General features: G+C 43.5%; 1 protein-coding gene across 1 annotated transcript in view; it reads left to right on the top strand.

Moving 5' to 3' along the window:
• cmip (c-Maf inducing protein) overlaps nt 1–22,018 on the top strand; it is a 51,607-nt gene that overhangs the window by 24,534 nt on the left and 5,055 nt on the right. Inside the window, exons 2-20 of the mRNA XM_055940345.1 lie at nt 4,050–4,175; nt 4,271–4,321; nt 4,929–5,090; nt 5,376–5,417; nt 6,164–6,226; nt 8,476–8,556; nt 8,718–8,821; nt 8,989–9,093; nt 9,573–9,974; nt 15,087–15,152; nt 17,544–17,570; nt 17,692–17,740; nt 17,828–17,935; nt 18,026–18,142; nt 18,238–18,378; nt 18,754–18,801; nt 19,019–19,165; nt 21,092–21,197; nt 21,889–21,959. Coding sequence (XP_055796320.1) covers nt 4,050–4,175; nt 4,271–4,321; nt 4,929–5,090; nt 5,376–5,417; nt 6,164–6,226; nt 8,476–8,556; nt 8,718–8,821; nt 8,989–9,093; nt 9,573–9,974; nt 15,087–15,152; nt 17,544–17,570; nt 17,692–17,740; nt 17,828–17,935; nt 18,026–18,142; nt 18,238–18,378; nt 18,754–18,801; nt 19,019–19,165; nt 21,092–21,197; nt 21,889–21,959 — 2,016 coding nt within the window. The remainder of the gene's footprint in view (nt 1–4,049; nt 4,176–4,270; nt 4,322–4,928; nt 5,091–5,375; nt 5,418–6,163; nt 6,227–8,475; nt 8,557–8,717; nt 8,822–8,988; nt 9,094–9,572; nt 9,975–15,086; nt 15,153–17,543; nt 17,571–17,691; nt 17,741–17,827; nt 17,936–18,025; nt 18,143–18,237; nt 18,379–18,753; nt 18,802–19,018; nt 19,166–21,091; nt 21,198–21,888; nt 21,960–22,018) is intronic.

The raw sequence follows: 22,018 nt of genomic DNA on the forward strand, positions 1-22,018 counted from the left end.
CTGTTGGCCAGTGTAGGGTGAGCCAGGTGAAAGGCATGGCCAGCCATAGAGAAATGCTTATTGAAATTCCCGATTATCATAGATGACGTGGTGGTGACAGTGTTTCCTAGCCTCAGTGGAGTGGGCAGCTGGGAGGAGGTGCTCTTATTCTCAATGGACTTTACAGTGTCCCAGAACTTTTTGGAGTTTGTGCTATATGATGCACATTTCTGTGAAAAAGCTAGCCTTTGCTTTCCTAACTGACTGTGTATATTGGTTCTTAACTTCCCTGAAAGTTGCATATCGCGGGGGCTATTCGATGCAAATGCAGAACGCGACAGGATGTTTTTGTGCTGGTCAAGGGCAGTCAGGTCTGGAGTGAACCAAGGGCTATATCTGTTCATAGTTCTAGATTTTTTGAATGGGGCATGCTTATTTAAGATGGTGATGAAAGCACTTTTAAAGAATAACCAGGCATCCTCTACTGACGGAATGAGGTCAATATCCTTCCAGGATACCCGGGCTAGGTCGATTAGAAAGGCCTGCTCGCTGAAGTGTTTTAGGGACAGTTTGACAGTGATGAGGGGTGGTCGTTTGACCGCGGACCCATTACCGACGCAGGCAATAAGGCAGTGATCGCTGAGATCCTGGTTGAAGGATCTGCGGCGGTGTATTTAGAGGGCAGGATGGTCAGGATGATATCTATGAGGGTGCCCGTGTTTACGGATTTAGGGTTGTACCTGGCAGGTTCCTTGATAATTTGTGTGAGAGATTGAGGGCATCTAACTTAGATTGTAGGACGGCCGGGGTGTTACGCATATCCCAGTTTAGGTCACCAAACAGTACGAACTCTGAAGATAAATGGGGGGCAATTAATTCACATATGGTGCCCAGGACACAGCTGGGGGCTGAGGGTGGGTCTATAACAAGTGCCAACAGTGAGAGACTTATTTCTGGAAAGGAGGATTTTTAAAAGTAGAAGCTCAAACTGTTTGGGCACAGACCTGTGTAGCATGACAGTCTGCAGAGTTCTATTTCTGCAGTAGATTGCAACTCCACCCCCTTTGGCAGTTCTATCTTGGCAGAAAATGTTGTAGTTGGGGATGGAAATTTCAGATTTTTTTGTGGCCTTCCTAAGCCAGGATTCAGACACGGCTAGGATATCAGGGTTGGCGGAGTGTGCAAAAGCAGTGAATAAAACAAACTTAGGGAGGAGGCTTCTGATGTTAACATGCATGAAACCAGTGCTTTTACGGTTACAGAAGTCAATAAATGATAGCGCCTAGGGAATAGGAGTGGATCTGGGGGCTACAGGGCCTGGGTTAACCTCTACATCACCAGAGGAACAGAGGAGTAGGATAAGGGTATGGCTAAAGGCTATAAGAACTGGTTGTCTACTGCGTTGGGAACAGAGAATAAAAGGAGCAGATTTCTGGGCGTGGTAGAATAGATTCAGGGCACAATGTATGGGTATGGTAGGATGTGAGTACAGTGCAGGTAAACCTAGGCGTTGACTGACAATAAGAGAGGTTTAGTCTCTGGAGGCACCAGTTAAGCCAGGTGAGGTCTCCGCATGTGTGTGGGGTGTGACAAAAGAGCTATCTAAGGCATGTTGAGCGGGACTGAGGGCTCTACAGTGAAATTAAACACTTAGAACTAGCCAAGACAGCAGTAGACAAGGCATATTGACATTAGAGCGAGGCATAAAGCAATCACAGGTGTTGCTCAGGAGAGCTGAGACAACAACGGGTAAAACGGCGATGAATGGACAGAGCGGGTCAGTTAGGTACATACAGGACCTGAGTTCGAGGCTGGGGCAGACATGTAAACAAAATGAGGTACCGTGTTATTGAAACCGTCCAGGGGGCGTCAGCTGTGTAGCCGAGTAATCATAGGGTCAAAAGAGCAGCAATAGGTGAGTCAAGGTGCCGTTCGGTAGTCACTACTACGCTAGGCAAGCAGGGGACACAGTGTTCAGAAAGTTAGCGGGCTGGGGCCAGCAGATGGTTCTTCGGTGACATCGTAACAGAATAGCCGGTTGAGACCATATCGGGCGATCACATCGGCAGTCCAGTCGTAGTGAATCACGCTTCACTATCTGGCAGTCTGATGGACGAATCTGGGTTTGGCGGATGCCAGGAGAACGCTACCTGCTCCAATGCATAGTGCCAACTGTAAAGTCTGGTGGAGGTTGAATAATGGTCTGGGGCTGTTTTTTCATGGTTCAGGCTCTTTAGTTCCAGTGAAGGGAAATCTTAAAGCTGCAGCATACAATGACATTCTAGACTATTCTGTGCTTCCAACTTTGTGTCAACAGTTTGGGGAAGGCCCTTTTCTGTTTCAGCATGACAATGCCCCCGTGCACAAAGCAAGGTCCATACAGAAATGGTTTGTTGAGATCGGTCTGGAATAACTTGACTGGCCTGCACAGAGCCCTGACCTCAACCCCAACAAGCACTTTTGGGATGAATTGTGACGCCGACTGCGAGCCAGGCCTAATCGCCCAACATCAATGCCCGACCTCACTAATGCCTTTGTGGCTGAATGGAAGCAAGTCCCTTCAGCAGTGTTCCAACAGTCTTGGAGGAGTTCCCACATATGCTGAGCACTTGTTGGCTGCTTTTCCTTCACTCTGCGGTCCGACTCATCCCAAACCATTTCAATTTGGTTGAGGTCGGGGGATTGTGGAGGCCAGGTCATCTGGCAGCACTCCATTACTCTCCTTCTTGGTAAAATAGCCCTTACACAGCCTAGATGTGTGTTGGGTCATTGTCCTGTTGAGAAACAAATGATAGTCACACTAAGCCCAAACCTGACGGGATGGTGTATTGCTGCAGATTGCTGTGGTAGCCATGCTGGTTAAGTGTGCCTTGAACTCTAAATAAATCACAGACCGTGTCACCAGCAAAGCACCCCCACGCCAAAACACCTCCTCCTCCATACTTTACTATGGGAAATACACATGTGGAGATCATCCATTCACCCACACCGCGTCTCACAAAGACACTTAGGTTGGAGCCAAAAATGTCACATTTTTGACTCCAGACCAAAGGACAAATTTCCACAAGTCTAATGTCCATTGATCGTGTTTCTTGGCCCAAGGAAGACTCTGTTCTTATTGGTGCCCTTTAGTAGTGGTTTCTTTGCAGCAATTTGACCATGAAGGCCTGATTCACACGGTCTCCTCTGAACAGTTGATGTTCAGATGTGTCTGTTACTTGAGCATTGTGAAGCATTTATTTGGGCTGCAATTTCTGTAGATGGTAACTCTAATGAATTTGTCCTCTGCACCAGCGGTAACTCTGGGTCTTCCTTTCCTGTAGCGGTCCTCATGAGAGCCAGTTTCATCATAGTGCTTGATGGTTTTTGCGGCTGCACTTGAAGAAACTTTCAAAGTTCTTCAAATTCTCCGTATTGACTGACCTTCATGTCTGAAAGTAATGATGGACTGTTGTTTCTCTTTGCTTATTTGAGCTGTTCTAATTCCACAAATGAACAAGGCACACCTGTTAATTGAAATGCATTCCAGGTGACCCCTCGTGAAGCTGGTTGAGAGAGTGTGCAAAGCTGTCATCAAGGCAAAGGGTGGCTATTTGAAGAATCTCAAATATAAAATATATTTTGATTTGATAACAATAATAATCCTACTCCGATACATTCTGCACACAACAAAATCTCTTACATAGTTAGTTTTACATATTAAGTCTTGCATAGTAGTTTGTTTTGTTTCGGTATGTTGCATTGAAAGTGGCTAATATTGTGTTGATTCGATCACAATTCCCACAGTAAAGAGAAAGGTTGATAGTCTTAAGAGTGGAAAACTCAAGAAAGTTGAGTGAAGTTCAATCTCGTGCTTCTCTGCCCGCTTTGATATTTCTTCTGTGCGCAGCTTTGAGGAAACATTGATCATCAGTACAGTGATCATTGTGACTTCCCAATGAGAAATTGGAGACACTGGAGACACTGTGATAGCCTGTCTGTTGGCCTTGTATTTGTCTATACAAATGTGCAGCCTGTGTGTGTAGCATGTATGAATGAGTGGTTGACATTATTTCTCTCATGGTCTCTAGCCCACGGGGTACATGGAGGCTGCCCTGTCCTACAGTACCATAGAGGACCTGCAGCTGCTCTCCTGGGATAATGCCCCCAAATATTGTGTGCAGCTCAGCTTCCCCGGGGGCACCGTCCTCCTGCAGGTATGCCCTGTACCCTCCCTCCCTTCCCTCTTCATGTAACATGACGTGCGTGTGTGCTTTCAATCTGTTACCTGACTGTCTGTGTGCCCTAACAGGCAGCCAACAGCTATCTGCGGGACCAGTGGTTTCATTCCCTGCAGTGGAAGGTAGGATTACTATGTTGAAGTATTCATTGGTTTGTGTTCATGGGGGTTCAACAAGACTCACAGTACTTTGCACAGAGATTTTATTTGTTGGCTACACAGAGAGTTGCATGGGCAGGGCACGTGCCCCAAGGCCTCCTACCTCTTCCTTTTGGGAAGGGGTCCCACTGGAGGTCGGGGGCTCCCCAAATAGCATATGATAGGAAAATGTGTAGAATTAAAGAAAATGTGCTTTACAATTCCAAAATGTTCTCATAACTTCAAGGTAAAATGTGTAGAATAGCAGGAAATTTGCCTTAAAACTGAAAACATTTTCTCTTGGCCTCATGATAAAATGTGTAGAATAGCATTATAAAACTGCACAGATGTTCTGAAAGTTACTTTTTATTTAAATATTATTAAATCAATAGATTTTTTCTTATTTGGTGCACCCTCGGAGGTCGATGCCCATGGGCCTCAGATGCAATCGTCCTGTAATGCATGCATTTCTCTCATGTATTTTTGCATTGGTTTGATAAGCCTATAAAGCAACACATTGTGTTCCAAAGACTTGAAGCCTATTGTAGTTCATCTGTATGTGGTTATGCGTGTGCCTCTATTTTCTAACCAGAAAAAGATCTATAAGTACCGTAAGGTTCTGAACAACCCTAGTCGCTGGGAGGTGGTTCTGAAGGAGATCAGATCACTGGTGGACATGGCCTTGAACTCTCCCCTGCAGGACGAGTCCATTCACCAGGCCCCGCTGCAAATCATCTCCACCCTGCTGGCCGAGGTATGCCCATCTGCTGGTCTCTCACACACGCACGCCCGCAGTCCTCTCTCTCTCTCACACACACACACACACACACACACACACACACACACACACTACAATACACACACTACAATACACACACCTGCTACTGGGAGCTCAGCTCAAAACACACAGATGCCTGCTGTTTGGCAGAGTCAGAACTTAGTCAGTTTGGGAGTGGCTCTATTCAATTTGTTTGTCTGCTCTCGCTCTCGCTCTCTGATCATACCTGTCTCACTTCTGTTGTCCACTCTGCCTCCCCAGAACACCAACCTCAGCTCTCAGGACCATGAGAACATCATTGTGGTGAGTTTAAAGGGGAATGGAAGCACTAGATTCTAGAACGCCAGCTTCCTGTAACTGTAAATAGCCATGCTTTCTTTGTTCATATTTTTACGTCAGTGACTGGACAGAAACTATTTTGTAGTTTAGCAATGGCGGAAGTTTAGTGAAAGTGACCAGTTCGACAGGTAAAACCTGGTCAAACTGCTGAGACTGCACATTTTTTTGCCTATTATTGCAGCCTAGAAGGCGTGTGGAGCAAGTTAGCAATAGGCCCCTGGATAGCAGCTTTGATGATGGACAGCTACTCCGTAGCAGCGTCACTTACTGGTGTTCGTGTGGATGCTGTCAGATTATGCCCACTTACTATTGTTACAGTGTAATGGTGTATTCATCTGGATGTGTTTGTGTCCATACCCCATGGACCCTGGCCACTAGAGTCATGGGATGATTGCATTATTAAACTGTTGCAGCACACGAGGTACAGTTAAATCTACACTTGTTGCATACGAACAGCTGCTCACCTTATTTACCTGTCTTGAGGCGTATTGAGAGCTAAGATAATACAGCCCTAGAGGATAATAGGGACAGTTGTGTACTTTTAGGTTGACTTCTGCAGTAACTCTTGGGAATTAGACTAGGATAGCAGAGTTTATTGGACCATGACAGGTTGCTGGCAAGGGGCCATTGTAAATACAAGATAGCATGGCTGGGGAAATTGTGAAGTTGTATTGATCAGTCCTGTCTCTGGTATCTCTGTGTGTCCCTAGGCCATCGCTCCTCTCCTGGAAAAGAACCACCCTCCACCGGACCTGTGTGAGTTCTTCTGCAAGGTAAAGATGGGGCCCAAACATTTCACCTCAACCTCTTGTCAAAATCATATCTCTTAACTTCTCTGGGATATGTGGGACGGTAGCGTCCCACTTGGCCAAAAGCCAGAGCGCCAAATTCAAATATATTACTATAAAAATCAATCTTTCATGAAATCACACATGAAAGACACCAAATTAAAGCTACACATGTTGTGAATCCAGCCAACATGTCTGATTTCAAAAAGGATTTACGGCGAAAGCACACCAAACGATTATGTTAGCTCAGTACATAGCCACAGAAAAACACAGCCATTTACCCAGCAAAAGATAGTAGTCACAAAAAGCAGAAATAGAGATAAAATTAATCACTAACCTTTGATGATCTTCATCAGATGACACTCATAGGACATCATGTTACACAATACATGTATGTTTTGTTCGATAATGTGCATATTTATATCCACAAATCTCGGTTTACTTTGGCGCCATGTTCAGAAATGCCTCCAAAATATCCGGAGAAATTGCAGAGAGCCATGTCAAATAACAGAAATACTCATCATAAACTTTGATGAAAGATACATGTTTTACATAGAATTAAAGATACACTTGTTCTTAATGCAACCGCTGTGTCAGATTTCTCAAAAACTTTGCGGCAAAAGCACACCATGCAATAATCTGAGACGGCGCTCAAAAATAACAACATTTCTCCACCATGTTAGAGTCAACAGAAATACGAAATTACATCATAAATATTCCCTTACCTTTGATGATCTTCATCAGAATTCACTCCCAGGAATCCTAGTTCCACAATAAATCGTTGTTTTGTTCGATAATGTCCATTACTTATGTCGAAGTAGCTACTTTTACTAGCATGTTTAGTGCACATGTCCAAACGCTCGCGCAGATGCAGGCGAACTCGGACGAAAACTTCAAAAAGTTATATAACAGGTCGAATAAACTGGTCAAACTAAGTAGAGAATCAATCTTCGGGATGTTGTTATCATAACTATCCAATAACGTACCAACCGGAGAATTCCTTTGTGTCTCTAGAAGTTATGAAAAGCAAGACGATATCATTTGGAACGCGCATGACCAGGAACTGGCATTCTGCCAGACCAATGACTGAAACACCTCTCATCCGGCCCCACATCACACTAGAGGCTTCATTCCACATTCTACAGACTGTTGACATCTAGTGGAATGCGTAGGACGTGCAAACAGATCCATATCTTACAGGGAATTGAATAGGCGATGAGTTGAACATTGACCAGTCTCAGAATTCTCACTTCCTGTTTGGATTTTTCTCAGGTTTTTGCCTGCCATATGAGTTCTGTTATACTCACAGACATCATTCAAACAGTTTTAGAAACTTAAGAGTGTTTTTCATCCAATAGCAATAATAATATGCATATATTAGCATCTTGGACAGAGTAGGAGGCAGTTCACTATGGGCACGCAATTCATCCAAAAGTGAAAATGCTGCCCCCTATCACAAAGAATTAACTGTCTTGGCCCTTAGTTAGTGCTAGTGGTAATCTCACTCCTCAGCTTGAAATGCCTCCACCCGCCCCATATAATTGGTAGCTTTTCGGGGGCGTAGCTGGCTGAAGGGCGCCACACCCTATGCAAACAGAGCGACGGAGCGTAGTTTGCATAAAGTGTGTAGAGGCCTTTAGGCGTTGTCAAGAGGGCGGTCTTGTGTGTTTTTGCGAGACAGAGGATCCGAGATCTAGGCCCGGTAGGACTTGAGGAAGCAAGCACAGTGACGTCCCTCACCCTAGGGCCATTGTTGGAGCAGAAGATTTAAACTCTTTACAACCATGGCTATCATTAACAGCACAGTTAGTTTTTCCGGGCCTAGTTAATAAAACATTTAGACGGCTTTGATGGAAACGGAGTTTCGGTACAATTTTATAAACACCGACAGATCATTTTTTAGTTTGACATGGTGTGATATTTTTATGCCAGTAAAATCAATTACACGAAAAATGGTGTTCAAAACGCCTTTATGTGCAAATATTGATATAATAACCATCATATCGAAGTAAAATTGGAGTCACGCGATGACATGGTGTGTGGTCCTTCCAGTACGACTTGGGAAACCATGCAGTTTATTAGGCTATAGATTAAAACTTTTATAATGAACTCCCACCACTGGTGGGAAAATGTGCATATTTTGTTTATGCGGATTTTAGATATTCACATGAAAATCTGTCGCAAATTGGATGAAAATCTAGCTACTGTTAAATGGTGTTTGTGTGTTTGTGCAGCACTGTCGGGAGCGTCCGCGGTCGATGGTTGTGATTGAAGTGTTCACCCCTGTGGTCCAGAGAATCCTTAAACACAACATGGTGAGCTGAGTTTTCCATCTTATTTCCTGTCAAGGGTCACGCTCAGTTTGTTTATGTCTGTTTTCTTCTGTGGTCATATATTGGAGTAAGTCAAAGCTCACTGTACTTCCTCTTGTCCTCTCTATCCCCATGTTTATTTCTCTGCCTCCTCTCTCTGTCAGGACTTTGGGAAATGCCCCAGACTGCGTCTCTTCACTCAAGAGTACATCTTAGCTCTAAATGAGCTCAACGCTGGGATGGAGGTTGTGAAGAAATTCATTCACAGGTGAGTCAGTGACGACATGTTTTTAGGACTGTAATTTTCTCCACCAACCCAAAACTCAGGACCTAGATATATCAACAGTACCCCCTTGTTTATTTTGTGTTTTCTCCACATTCGATGGAGGGTGTTTAGGGTATTGAATGCTAATTGTGTGTGTGGCTGTGTTTCAGCATGCATGGTCCCTCCGGGCAATGCCCTCACCCCCGCGTCCTGCCCAACCTGGTGGCAGTGTGCCTGGCTGCCATCTACTCCTGCTACGAGGAGTTAATCAACAGGTGAGTGATGTACTGTTACTGTAGTGTTCTGTAGAACCACCACACAGACTAGACTTAATGGCCAAATAAACCTCCCAGGTTAGCATAGGCTATTCTCCTCTCCTTTAAACATTTTAAATTAGATGTTGACTTGAGTAATGAGTCATCTAATTGGTTATCATAACATCATCACCCTGAGCCACTGGGTCCTCAGCCCCCGTGAGAGGACATTTGCTAAATTTCCGTGACATTGTCACCCCCGAGAATCATCGCTCGGATACATATCTCTCCTCACTCTCCCTCTAAGTACACAGGGGTTGTAACAGAGACATACAACCCCAACAGAATGACATGTATTCTTACTATGGACCTCAATGTTGTAGTCTTGAAATTATTATTCAATGTGTGATACAGTGACTTTCTCCATTCCTCTCTTACACAATATTGACCCCTCTCCATCAATATCGCTCTCTCCTCTTGCCCACTCTCTCGCTGTCTAGCCGGGACAACTCCCCAAGTCTGAAGGAGATCAGGAACGGCTGCCAGCAACAGAATGACCGTAAACCCCCCCTGCCACTCCGCCTGCTGCGCCCAGAGCCCCCCACACCTCCACCAACGGCCCTGCTGCCCCTCTCCCCTCCCCCCTCAGCTCCCCTCTCCCCTCCCCCCACACTGCCCCTCTCTCCCCCGCCCTCCATCGTCAACTCCAGTGAGATCCTGGTGGAGTTGGAACGCAACAACAACACTGCCAACGCCAGGCGGAAGGGCCCAGCGGGAAGCGACAGTGAGCCCAACCTGATCGACTGTCTGCTAGTCAGCCCCGCCCTCAACGCCCTGTCAATCCAGCTGCCTGCCCAGGCCGACCGCGTGTTGGGCTGCTTCGCACTCATCCTCAAAATGCTGTGAGTTACCACTACTGTTACTTAGGGCTGTGACGATACCAGTATCGCAATACTTTTTCCTTGGAAAAAATGATAACACAAAGCAGAACAAACTCTTTGGTCCTTTAAAAACCTGCTGTATGTAAAATATGGTGTGCTATAGCTTGGAAAAGAAATACATGTGCCTCTGGATGACAACATAATGTTTGTTTCCAACATCAGGAAAGTTTTCCTAAAGAAGTTACATCTGCTTCGTGTTTTGTTTCCTTGCCTGATACTAACGAGTATCGTCCCGGCCCTGTAATGCCTCTCCCTTATTGCCTACCTTACTATGTCTGTGTGTGTCTAAGGGGGCTTTCACACCAAGTTTGTTTTAAGCAGGGGTTTTTTCTTACTCTGGAACATTTACCCACTACATTCGGTTTGTTTGGACAGAAGACAATCTGCACACTGGTGACAACACACTGTGGTTTGTTCAAATAGGGTGGTCTCGGTCCAATTCCATTCATACCGTGGTGCATTTTGCTGCAGGTGAAAACGCAGTCTGGTCGAAACACAGGAAAAGAATCAGAGGTGCGCAGTATTATCGGTTGTTTTGACTGCAAGCATTTGATTAAATGCACGCAATATTGTAACTTGATATCTCTTAAACGTTTTGTGTGTAGCGGTGTGCATTTATGAGCGCATCTGATACAGAGTCATGTCTCCTTTGTTGGCTGCATGTCACAGTTTCCTTACACATGTTACAAAGCGGAAGTAATATGAAGGTTGGTGCCAATGTTCCCTCTAAGCTGCGCGCGGGCATGCAGCTCCCCCAGGACTGCCACGCAGAAGTATCAGGCCGCGCAGAGAAGTGCGAGATTGAACTTCTCATCTTTTTAGTTTTCCCCTTTAGTTAACACTATCAACATTTCCCTCTAATGTGTGTATTGTGATCGAATCAACTCAATATTAGACCCTTTCAATGCAACATATCGAAACAAAATGAACTATGCAAGATATTTTCTTGTCGACAGAGTGCATTGGAGTAGGATTCTATTGCATTGACAGGCACTAATCAGGCTTATAATCTACACAGACTGGTGCGCCATAACCAATCAGAGCTGCAGTATCCCTATAAGCAAATAGAACATTGCCATATATGGATCTGTGCCATTCACTTTGAGCTGGACTGTGTTTACAGCATGACTGGTGGCGAGTAGATGCACTTGTTTTGAGATCAAAGCAAGAGCTGCATGTAGCCAGGTTTGTACATTTCTTCATATTCTTTCCTAGTAAGTTAGTTATTAGCCCAGTTATGGCTAATTTCTAGTCAGCAATGGGGGAGTGATTGCTTCCTACAAGAGCACAAAACGTGTACATTACTAGATATCTTTGAAAAGCGAGTCAGGTAAAGAGCATTGTTTCTGTCTTAAAGGGGCAGTGTTGTATTTTGAGACAGGCTTGAATAAGCTAAGTAGCCAAAAGGCAGAGTCTAGCATAATGTGTCTGATTCGCTGTAATAATTTTATGGGAATAATTAATTTTATTTTGTAAACTGGTTTCTTGCATCAAACAACACAACATTTTCAGTCACCTCATTTTTCTGAAGGACAAGTGGATAAACAGGTTAATGTCAATCCCTACATGTTTTTTTCTTAAGTCTCATGGAATGTAGGCCTACATTGAACAGCACACATTGGCTGCTACTATAGGTTGAATGGTAGAACATCTATTTCCATGTTAAAATGTTATGAGATGCATTTTCTCCATTGTCTTTTATGGTAGGCCAGTCTGATAGGCCTACAGTGCCTTCGGAAAATATTCAGACCCCTTGACTTTTTCCACATTTTGTTACGTTACAGCCTTATTCTAAAATGGATTAAACAATACAATCTTCAGCAATCTACACACAATAACCCATAATGACAAACTGAAAGCAGGTTTTTAGAAGTTTTTGCAAATGTATTAAAAATAAAAATAAACCTTATTTACATAAGTATTCAAACCTTTTGCTATACGACTCGAAATTGAGCTCCAGTGCATCCTGTTTCCATTGATCATCCTTGAGATGTTTTTACAACTTGATTGGAGTCCACATCAGGTACATTCAATTGATTGGACATGATTTGGAAAGGCACACACCTGTCTATATATGGTCCCACAGTTGACAGTACATGTCAGAGCAAAAACCAGGCCATGAGGTCAAAGGAATTGTCCATAGAGCTCAGAGACAGGTTTGTGTAGAGGCAGAGATCTGGAGAAGGGCACCAAAACATTTCTGCAGCATTGAAGGTCCCCAGGAATACAGTGGCCCCCATCATTCTTAAATAGAAGAAGTTTGGAGCCAGACTCTTACTAGAGCTGTCCACCCGGCCAAACTGAGCATTTGGGGGAGAAGGGCCTTGGTCAGGGAGGTGACCAAGAACCCGATGGTCACTCTGACAGAGCTCTAGAGTTCCTCTGAAGAGATGGGAGAACCTTCCAGAAGGGTCTTAAGACTCGCAGACCATTTTCCTGCAATTGTACACATTTCTCCAAGGAGCTGAGACATTTTTGCAGTTTTAAAGCTGATTTCCTGCAACTCTATGTACAGTCTAGAGGTCGACCGATTATGATTTTTCAAAGCCGATACCGATTATTGGAGGACCAAAAAAGCCGATACCGATTAATCAGCCTATTTTTTTTATTTTTTATTTATTTGTAATAATGACAATTACAACAATACTGAATGAACACTTAATATAATACATCAATAAAATCAATTTAGCCTCAAATAAATAATGAAACATGTTCAATTTGGTTTAAATAATGCAAAAACAAAGTGTTGGAGAAGAAAGTAAAAGTGCAATATGTGCCATGTAAGAATGCTAAAGTTTAAGTTCCTTGCTCAGAACATGAGAACATATGAAAGCTGGTGGTTCCTTTTAACATGAGTCTTCAATATTCCCAGGTAAGAAGTTTTAGGTTGTAGTTATTATAGGACTATTTCTCTCTATACCATTTGTATTTCATTAACCTTTGACTATTGGATGTTCTTATAGGCACTTTAGTATTGCCAGTGTAACAGTATAGCTTCCATCCCTCTCCTCGCTGCTACCTGGGCTCGAACCAGGAACACAACAACAGCCACCCTCGAAGCAGCGTTACCCATGCAGAGCAAGGGGAATAACGACTCCAAGTCTCAGAGTGAGTGACGTTTGAAACGCTATTAGCGCGCACCCCGCTAACTAGCTAGCCATTTCACATCGGTTACACCAGCCTAATCTCGGGAGTTGATAGGCTTGAAGCACAGCAAAGAGCTTCTGGCAAAACGCAGGAAAGTGCTGTTTGAATGAATGCTTACGAACCTGCTGCTGCCTACCACCGCTCAGTCAGACTGCTCTATCAAATCATAGACTTAATTATAACATAATAACTCACAGAAATACGAGCCTTAGGTCATTAATATGGTCGAATCCGGAAACTATCATCTCGAAAACAAGACGTTTATTCTTTCAGTGAAATACGGAACCGTGCTGTATTTTATCTAATGGGTGGCATCCATAAGTTTAAATTTTCCTGTTACATTGCACAACCTTCAATGTTATGTCATGATTCCATAAAATTCTGGCAAATTAGGCGGCCCAAACTGTTCATTATACACTGACTCTGCGTGCAATGAACGCAAGAGAAGTGACACAATTTCACCTGGTTAATATTGCCTGTTAACCTGGATTTATTTTAGCTAAATATGCAGGTTTAAAAATATATACTTCTGTGTATTGATTTTAAGAAAGGCATTTATGTTTATGGTTAGGTACACATTGGATCAATGAAACGCACCGCATCGATTATATGCAACGCAGGACACGCTAGATAAACTAGTAATATCATCAACCATGTGTAGTTAACTAGTGATTATGATTGATTGATTGATTGTTTTTTATAAGATAAGTTTAATGCTAGCTAGCAACTTACCTTGGCCTCTACTGCATTCGCGTAACAGGCAGGCTCCTCGTGGAGTGCAATGTAATCAGGTGATTAGAGCGTTGGACTAGTTAACTGTAAGGTTGCAAGATTGAATCCCCCGAGCTGACAAGGTAAAAGTCTGTCGTTCTGCCCCTGAACGAGGCAGTTAACCCACCGTTCCTAGGCCATCATTGAAAATAAGAATGTGTTCTTAACTGACTTGCCTAGTTAAATAAAGGTGTAAAAAATTCAAACAATAAATAAATAATCTTCCAAATCGGTGTCCAAAAATACCGATTTCCGATTGTTATGAAAACTTGATATCGGCCCTAATTAATCGGTCGACCTCTAGTACTGTCCCTTTAGAAAGTATTCATACCCCTTGACTTACTTGACATTTTGTGTTACAGCAATTGTGTGCCACCCTATGGGACTCCCAATCATGGCCGGTTGTGATACAGCCTGGATTCGAACCAGGGTGTCTGTAATGAAGTCTCTAGCACTGAGATGTAGTGCCTTAGACCACTGTGCCACTCGGGAGCCCAAAAGAACATGGAATGAGTAGCTGTGTCCAAACTTTTGACTGGTATTGTAGGCCCATAATCATCCATACATACTTTATCTCGTTTAGTCTTTTAAATTGACACTGAAAGCATTTTTCGATCCCGATAATGTATTTAATTCACATACATGTATACAGGCCCAAAGAAAATGCATAGGCCCTGCCCGTCCAAGGATTTCAATGTCAGAAAAATCCCTGCAAACAAAATTTTGTGAAAAAGCCCTAAGTGTAAACAAGAATTCATATGTGGTGCTATCTGTGTGGGCTGTGCTGAGCAGCTGGACACAGCTGCTGCCTCTGTCCTACTGGGGAATAATTCAAAAGGAGGGAGTGCTGCTTAGTGTGTCTCTCTGAATGGATGGATGACATGGATGTGACACTGTCGAGCAAGATGTTATATTATGTCTGTGGGAATGGGGGAATGAACTAAAATAGTGTGTCTGTAACAATGACACTGTTACTTAACAGACAGGAATCTGATCCTCGTACCATTTGAATTGATGGATTTTTTGGCATCATGGGACTATGCTCAGGTTACCTCTTGTGATTCCCTTGGTGACCAGCCCTCTGCTCTCATTCTGTGTACCCCTTTTTATTGTGTACCTCTTTCTATCATTTACTTTCTCTCTCCAACTATTCAGGTCTGACTACGATGACTGGAGACCAGCCCTGGCCAGCCTGCTGCAGCCCATCCCCTTCCCCAAAGAGTAAGTATACTGCCCTTAAAGCATTAGACCTCTCACTAAATTCTTCAGTCATACAGAAGCTATACTTAAATCCAAACTGGTTCTCTAGCAGATTAATAAGAATTGCTGACCCTGTGTTCAACCATGGCCTTTTTCCCTTCATTCAGATTACAACCTCTCACTTTCAGTTATTTGAAAATGAAATCATCTCCAAAATATCGCTATTTTTAAAACAAAGTTGGTTTCAATTTCAGTTTAACCAGAAAATACAGAACAAATATTACAACAAATATTATGGTTAAACTCAAATGTACTAATTGATAAAAATGAAAAGTATAATCTTTGTAAATGATATCCTAATGGTAACTGGTGGAGTTGTATCACACATGCAGCTAGCAAAAGAAAATGTACGTGTCTGCTCTTTCCAAAATTACAACCAACTAATTGCAGCATTTCTGCAAAAATGGAAGAGGCAATTGGAAGGGGGAGAAAGTAAGGAACTTGTCGGTTGGCCCAGCATTAAAGACCATAATTAGTTGAAGAAAATTGTAATGAATAAAAAAAGTATACCTGTTTAATTTAAGGACCCAAAAATTGACAGCTGTGCCATACAGATGCCAAAATAGTTGGGAAGAGATTTTCGATGTACCGACTCCATTGCACATGGTTAATGAACTGATACCCAGTTTAATTTAAATTATTATACAGAATTCTTGCAACCAATATAACGTTACATACACTACATGGCCAAAAGTATGACACCAGCTCGTTGAATATCTCATACCAAAATCCTGGGCATTAATATGAAGTTGGTCCCCCCTTTACTGCTATAACAGCCTCCACTCTTCTGGAAAGGCTTTCCACTAGATGTTGGAACATTGCTGCGGGGACTTGCTTCTGTTCAGACACAAGCATTAGTGAGGTCGGGCGCTGATATTGGCCGATTAGATCTGGTTCGCAGTAGGCGTCGCAATTCATCCCAAAGGTGTTTGTTGAGGTCAGGGATATCGATATGGCCGATGCTCTCCGCTGGTTCCAATAAGATAGGCTACTGTTTGCTTAATTGGGAGTTGAGAATTTTGATAACTAGAGACAGATTTAGTCTTTTCTTTGTTTTCTCATTTCATTAATAGCCATTGCTTTCTAAGCTGTTTTTCCTACAATTGTATTTTTAAATATTGTGATTTGCCTAGGCCTATAACTGTTTTCCACTGACCGCTGCAACACAACAATCAGCTATTTGGTAGGCTAATTTTTAAAACAAGCTAATGATCTTCTTTGGCCAAATCAGGCTCTCTGGTGTAGTATTTTTCATTGTATTTTTCTGTATATGCACAAGTAATTTTATATAGCAAATTTTGTTTACTTTCGGTGAAGCTCATCTTCCCCGAGCCTATTGGATACGCCGCCTATGTTGACATCAATGTGAAAGTAACCGGTGAATAAAACAGCTGGCCATGAGACTTACAAGGCCTAGTTCAAATGCCGGCATTAAATTCAGAGCCATCGGCGCACTGCCTTTAACGGCAGACCGGCAAAGCAAACTGTCTGACGCAGTTTCTGCTTTCTACTTTCTTAGTGAGAGAAAAGCATGCAGGCTAGCAGCTTCTCAGAGCGACACTCCGCATGGTACTAAAGGCAGCTACACAATACGCTTAACTGCCGTTGCATTTTAATTGTGATTGGAATGATTTTAGTCAACTTTTTTAGTCAACTTTATTTATAGCCTACTTTTTTTTTTATAGCCTACTTTTACATTTTTGGTCTTGAGCTAGGGTATGGCGATTGCCATACCCAACTGATGCCCCTGAATTGTACAAAAAAAAATCATTTAGATAAAAATTATACACAGTATATATTGTGAATCGCCCATAAGTTCGCCCTCACCTACGGCTGGGACTGTGGGTGAGGGCCTCTCTCTGAGGTGTAGGATCCTGGGATTGGTATTGACGTGGGTGTGCTGCTGAGGGGCCCTGCTGGGGGATGGGATGGGCTGTGGGCTTGCTGCTGTAATTGGCTCCTCAGCCCGGGCCCTCATTACCAGTCACCTAAAGAGGACTGTTGTTGTCACAGCCGGGAGACTCACCTGCTGCTCACCTGCGCACCAGAGCCTAATCTAAGCATTCAGGCGTCGTTAGAAAGGGCAAAACACTCCGACACAACTCCCAGAATGAATGAGTCAGACAGAACCCCCACACAGCTTCACATGGACATGTATTTGTGTGTTTTGAAGATACGTTCAAACCAACAACAAAAGCGGGCTGTATTTCCTATGCAATCCAGCTGCTATCTGTTCAACACCTTACTGCATGTTTGAGTGTAAACATGGTAGAAGTGTTTAAATGTGTTGTTTTCCATTTCATCATGATTAGTGTATTACATGTTTTAATGTTTATCCTCTCTCCTCTTTAGGGCCCTTGCACACGCCAAATTCACAAAGTAAGTATCTACAGCCATGACGTTTTGTTAACGAATGTTACATTTCAGTTAAATTTCCGTCCAGATGAATCGGTAAGGAAAGCTTGAGGATTGTGCCTGACCTGTCTGTTTGTTTGAACAGAGAGCTGAAATATGTTATTCAGAGGTTTGCAGAAGACCCCAGACAGGAGGTGAGTGTGGCTCTATCAATCACTGTTTCACACTTGTTCAGTGCTAGGTTGGGGTGTGTGGTACTCATGGTTGTGTGCTTGTTGCAGGTCCACTCCTGTCTGCTCAGTGTGCGCTCTGGAAAGGACGGTTGGTTCCAGCTCTACAGTCCAGGGGGTGTGGCCTGTGATGATGATGGGGAGCTCTTTGCCAGCATGGTGAGTGTTTGGTTTTCTTACCCTAATAATCCTAACCCTCATGCCACCTGTTTTAATTGGCTGGACTTGACCTTTGATTCTCTCCTCCAGGTCCACATCCTTATGGGTTCCTGCTACAAAACGAAGAAGTTTCTCCTGTCCCTGGCTGAAAACAAGCTCGGACCCTGCATGCTCCTGGCTCTGCGTGGGAACCAGACCATGGTTGAGGTGTGTGTGTGCACCCGTAGCACAGAGCTGACATGTTTTTATTAGTGTGTGTAAGTGTACAGGAAGCAGAAGTGACCCAAGTGTGTGTGTTTCAGATCTTGTGCCTGATGCTGGAGTACAACATCATCGAGAACAAGGACACCCAGCTGCAGATCATCTCCACCCTGGAGAGCACTCCGGTGGGCCTTCACATGTACGAGCAGCTGTGTGACAGGCAGAGGGAGCTCAAAGAGCTGGTGAGTTACTACTGTAAACCAACAAAGGCTCAAACACCACACGCTCAACCTCGCACCGCGTTCACAATTATACTGCAATGTTTCCGCAAAATGAACTAGATATCTGGTTCATCAGAGGACAGCTGTAGTATCTGCTCAGTTAAAACAGTTACTACTCTACACTGTCGACACAGCTAGAGATATCTATTCATTCTTCTGTGTTACCTAATCTTTCTCTGTTGTTTCTTCATGGAAATATTAACCCTTTATCTAATTTAAAAGACCTCATATATTTCATCGGTGGCACATTGTTCACAGACACCACCTGCTGTCTGAAGGAGGAACTGCAATGCCTGCTGTAATCAGTCAACATTTTTGTTTCCCTTTCTCCCTCAGCAAAGGAAAGGGGGCCCAACCCGACTTACTCTGCCCTCCAAGTCTACGGTGAGATTGGCTTTTATTATGCTACTCCCATTCCTTTAAAGGTTCTTTGTTTTTCTTTCATATGAACATATGATTAACTAAATGTTCAAATTTGGTAGGATTTGTTTTCTTTTTTCTTCATGTCTCTCCCAGACCCTCCATCTCAATTAAGCTCAAACAGCTTTATTATGTCTCTTGCTGCCTCTGTATCCAACCATGTCTTTCTGTCTCTCTGTAGGATGCAGACCTTGCAAGGCTACTGAGCTCTGGCTCCTTTGGGAACCTGGAGAACCTGAGTCTTGCCTTTACCAACGTCACCAGTGCCTGTGCTGAACAGCTCATCAAGCTGCCCTCTCTCAAACAGCTCAACCTGTGGTCCACCCAGGTCAGAACACACACTCACACACGCAAATATTCACACACACGTACATTGAACAAAAATATAAACTGCAACAATAATTTCAAAGATTTTACTGAGTTGCAGTTCATACAAGGAAATCAATCAATTTAATTAAATTCATTAGACCCTAATCTATGGATTTCACATGACTGGGAATACAGATATGCATCTGTTGGTCACAGATACCTTTTTTTTAATGTAGGGGTGTGGATCAGAAAACCAGTCAGTATCTGGTGTGACCATCATTTGCCTTATACAGTGCGACACATCTCCTTCGCATAGGGTTGATCAGACTGTTGATTGTGGCCAGTAGAATATTGTCCCACTCCTCTTCAATGTCTGTGCAAAGTTGCTGTATATTGGTGGGAACTGGAACACGCTGTCGATCCAGAGCATCCCTAACATGCTCAATGGGTGACATGTCTGTCTGGAGGCCATGTATGCAGGCCATGGAAGAACTGGGACATTTTCAGCTTCCAGGAATTGTGTACAGATCCTTGCGACATGGGGCTGTGTATTATCATGCTGAAACACAAGGTGATGGCAGGTGGATGAATGTCACGACAATGGGCCTCAGGTCCTGTCATGGTATCTATGCATTCAAATTGCCATCATAAAATGCAATTGTGTTTGTTGTCTGTAGCTTGTGCCTGCCCATATCATAACCCCACAGCCACCATGGGGCACTATGTTGACATCAGCATAGTGATGTCAACTGATAACCCACACGACGCCATACACGCCCGGTACAGTTAAAATCGGGATTCATCCGTTAAGAGCACACTTTTCCAGCGTGCCAGTGACCATCGAATGTGAGTATTTGCTCACTGAAGTCTGTTACGATGTCGAACTGCAGTCAGTGAGGACGACAAACACGCAGATCAGCTTCCCTGAGATGGTTTCTGACAGTTTGTGCAGAAATATTTTGGTTGTGCAAACCCACAGTTTCATCAGCTGTCTGGATGGCTGGTCTCAGACGATCCCTCAGGTAAAGAAGCCGGATGTGGATGTCCTGGGCTGGCGTGATCACACGCGGTCTGCAGTTGTGAGGCCGGTTGGACGTGCTGCTAAATTCTCTAAAACAACGTTGAAGATGGCTTATGGTACAGAAATAAACATTAAATTATCTGGTAAAAGCTCTGGTGGACATTCCTGCAGTCAGCATGCCAATTGCACGTTATCTCAATTTGAGACATCTGTGGCATTGTATGTGTAAGTATAGTATAGTGGAGTGGCCTTTTATTGTCACCAGCACAAGGTGCACCTTTGTAATTGTCATCCTATTAAATCAGCTTCTTGATATGCCACACCTGTCAGGTGGATGGATTATCTTGGCAAAGGAGAAATGCTCACTAACAGGGATGTAAACAAATTTGTGTATTTTTTAAATATTTTTAATCTTTTTGTGCATATCTTATTTCAGCTCAAGCAACATGGAACAAACACTTTACATGTTGCGTTTATATTTTTGTTCAGTTTATATTTTAGCCATTTAGCAGACGCTCTTATCCAGAGCGACTTTCAGGAGCAATTAGGGTTAAGTGCCTTGCTCAAGGACACATCGGCAGATTTTTCACCTTGTCTGCTCAATGATTCGAACCAGCGACCTTTCGGTTACTGGCCCAACGCTCTAACCGCTAGGCTACTTACCACCCTACGCACGCACACTAGTATTGAAACACACACACACACACACACACACACACACACACACACACACACACACACACACACACACACACACACACACACACACACACACACACACACACACACACACACACACACACACACACACACACACACACACACACACACACACACACACTTTGTTTTTATTTGAATTGGATAAGTAATACTTTGCATGACTTTGAAAGACTTCTTTTCTTCCTGTTATTGTCTTTCCTTCAGTTTGGAGATGCAGGACTGCGGTTGCTGTCTGAACACTTGGCATGTTTGCAGGTGTTGAATCTGTGTGAGACACCCGTGACCGATGCTGGCCTGCTGTCCCTCAGCTGTAAGAACTCGTCTCAATCATTTAACTATATACTTCTCGCATACCATATACTTCTGGCCTGCCACACGACCTCATGCATTCAGTATAGATCAGGCTTCCCACACAATATCCTAACTCTATGTACACTGAGTGCACAAAACATTAGGAACACCTACTCTTTACCTGACATAAACTGACCAGGTGAAAGCTATGATCCCTTATTGACGTCAACTGTTAAATTCACTTGTCAGTGTAGATGAAAGGGAGGAGACCTGTTAATGAAGGATTTTTTTGGCCTTGAGACAATTGATACATGGATTGCGTATGTGTGCAATTCAGAGGGTGGGTGGGCAAGACAAAAGATTTAAGTGCCTTTGAACGGGGTATGGTAGTAGGTACCAGGCATACCGTTTTTTGTCTAGAACTGTAATGCTGCTGGGTTTTTCACGCTCAACAGTTTCCCGTGTGTATCAAGAATGGTCCACCACCCAAAGGACATATACCCAACTTAACACAACTGTAGGAAGCACTGGAGTCAACATGGGCCAGCATCCCTGTGGAACGTTTCAACACCTTGTAGAGTCCATGCGCTGACAAATTGAGGCTGTTCTGAGGGCAAAAGGGGGGGTGCAACTCAATATTAGGAAGCTGTTCCTAATATTTTGTAGACTCAGTGTCTGAACGGTGACTTATTTATGTGTGTCTCTTTCAGCCATGAAGAGCCTGTGCAGTTTGAACATGAACAGCACCAAGCTCACAGCAGACACATATGATGACTTAAAGGTAAGATGAACTGTCATTCCCTCTCTTGACAAGAACATGTTAGTAAATCAACAAATATC

This window comes from Salvelinus fontinalis, chromosome 12 (genome assembly GCF_029448725.1).
Source record: "Salvelinus fontinalis isolate EN_2023a chromosome 12, ASM2944872v1, whole genome shotgun sequence".
Classification (NCBI taxonomy): domain Eukaryota; kingdom Metazoa; phylum Chordata; class Actinopteri; order Salmoniformes; family Salmonidae; genus Salvelinus; species Salvelinus fontinalis.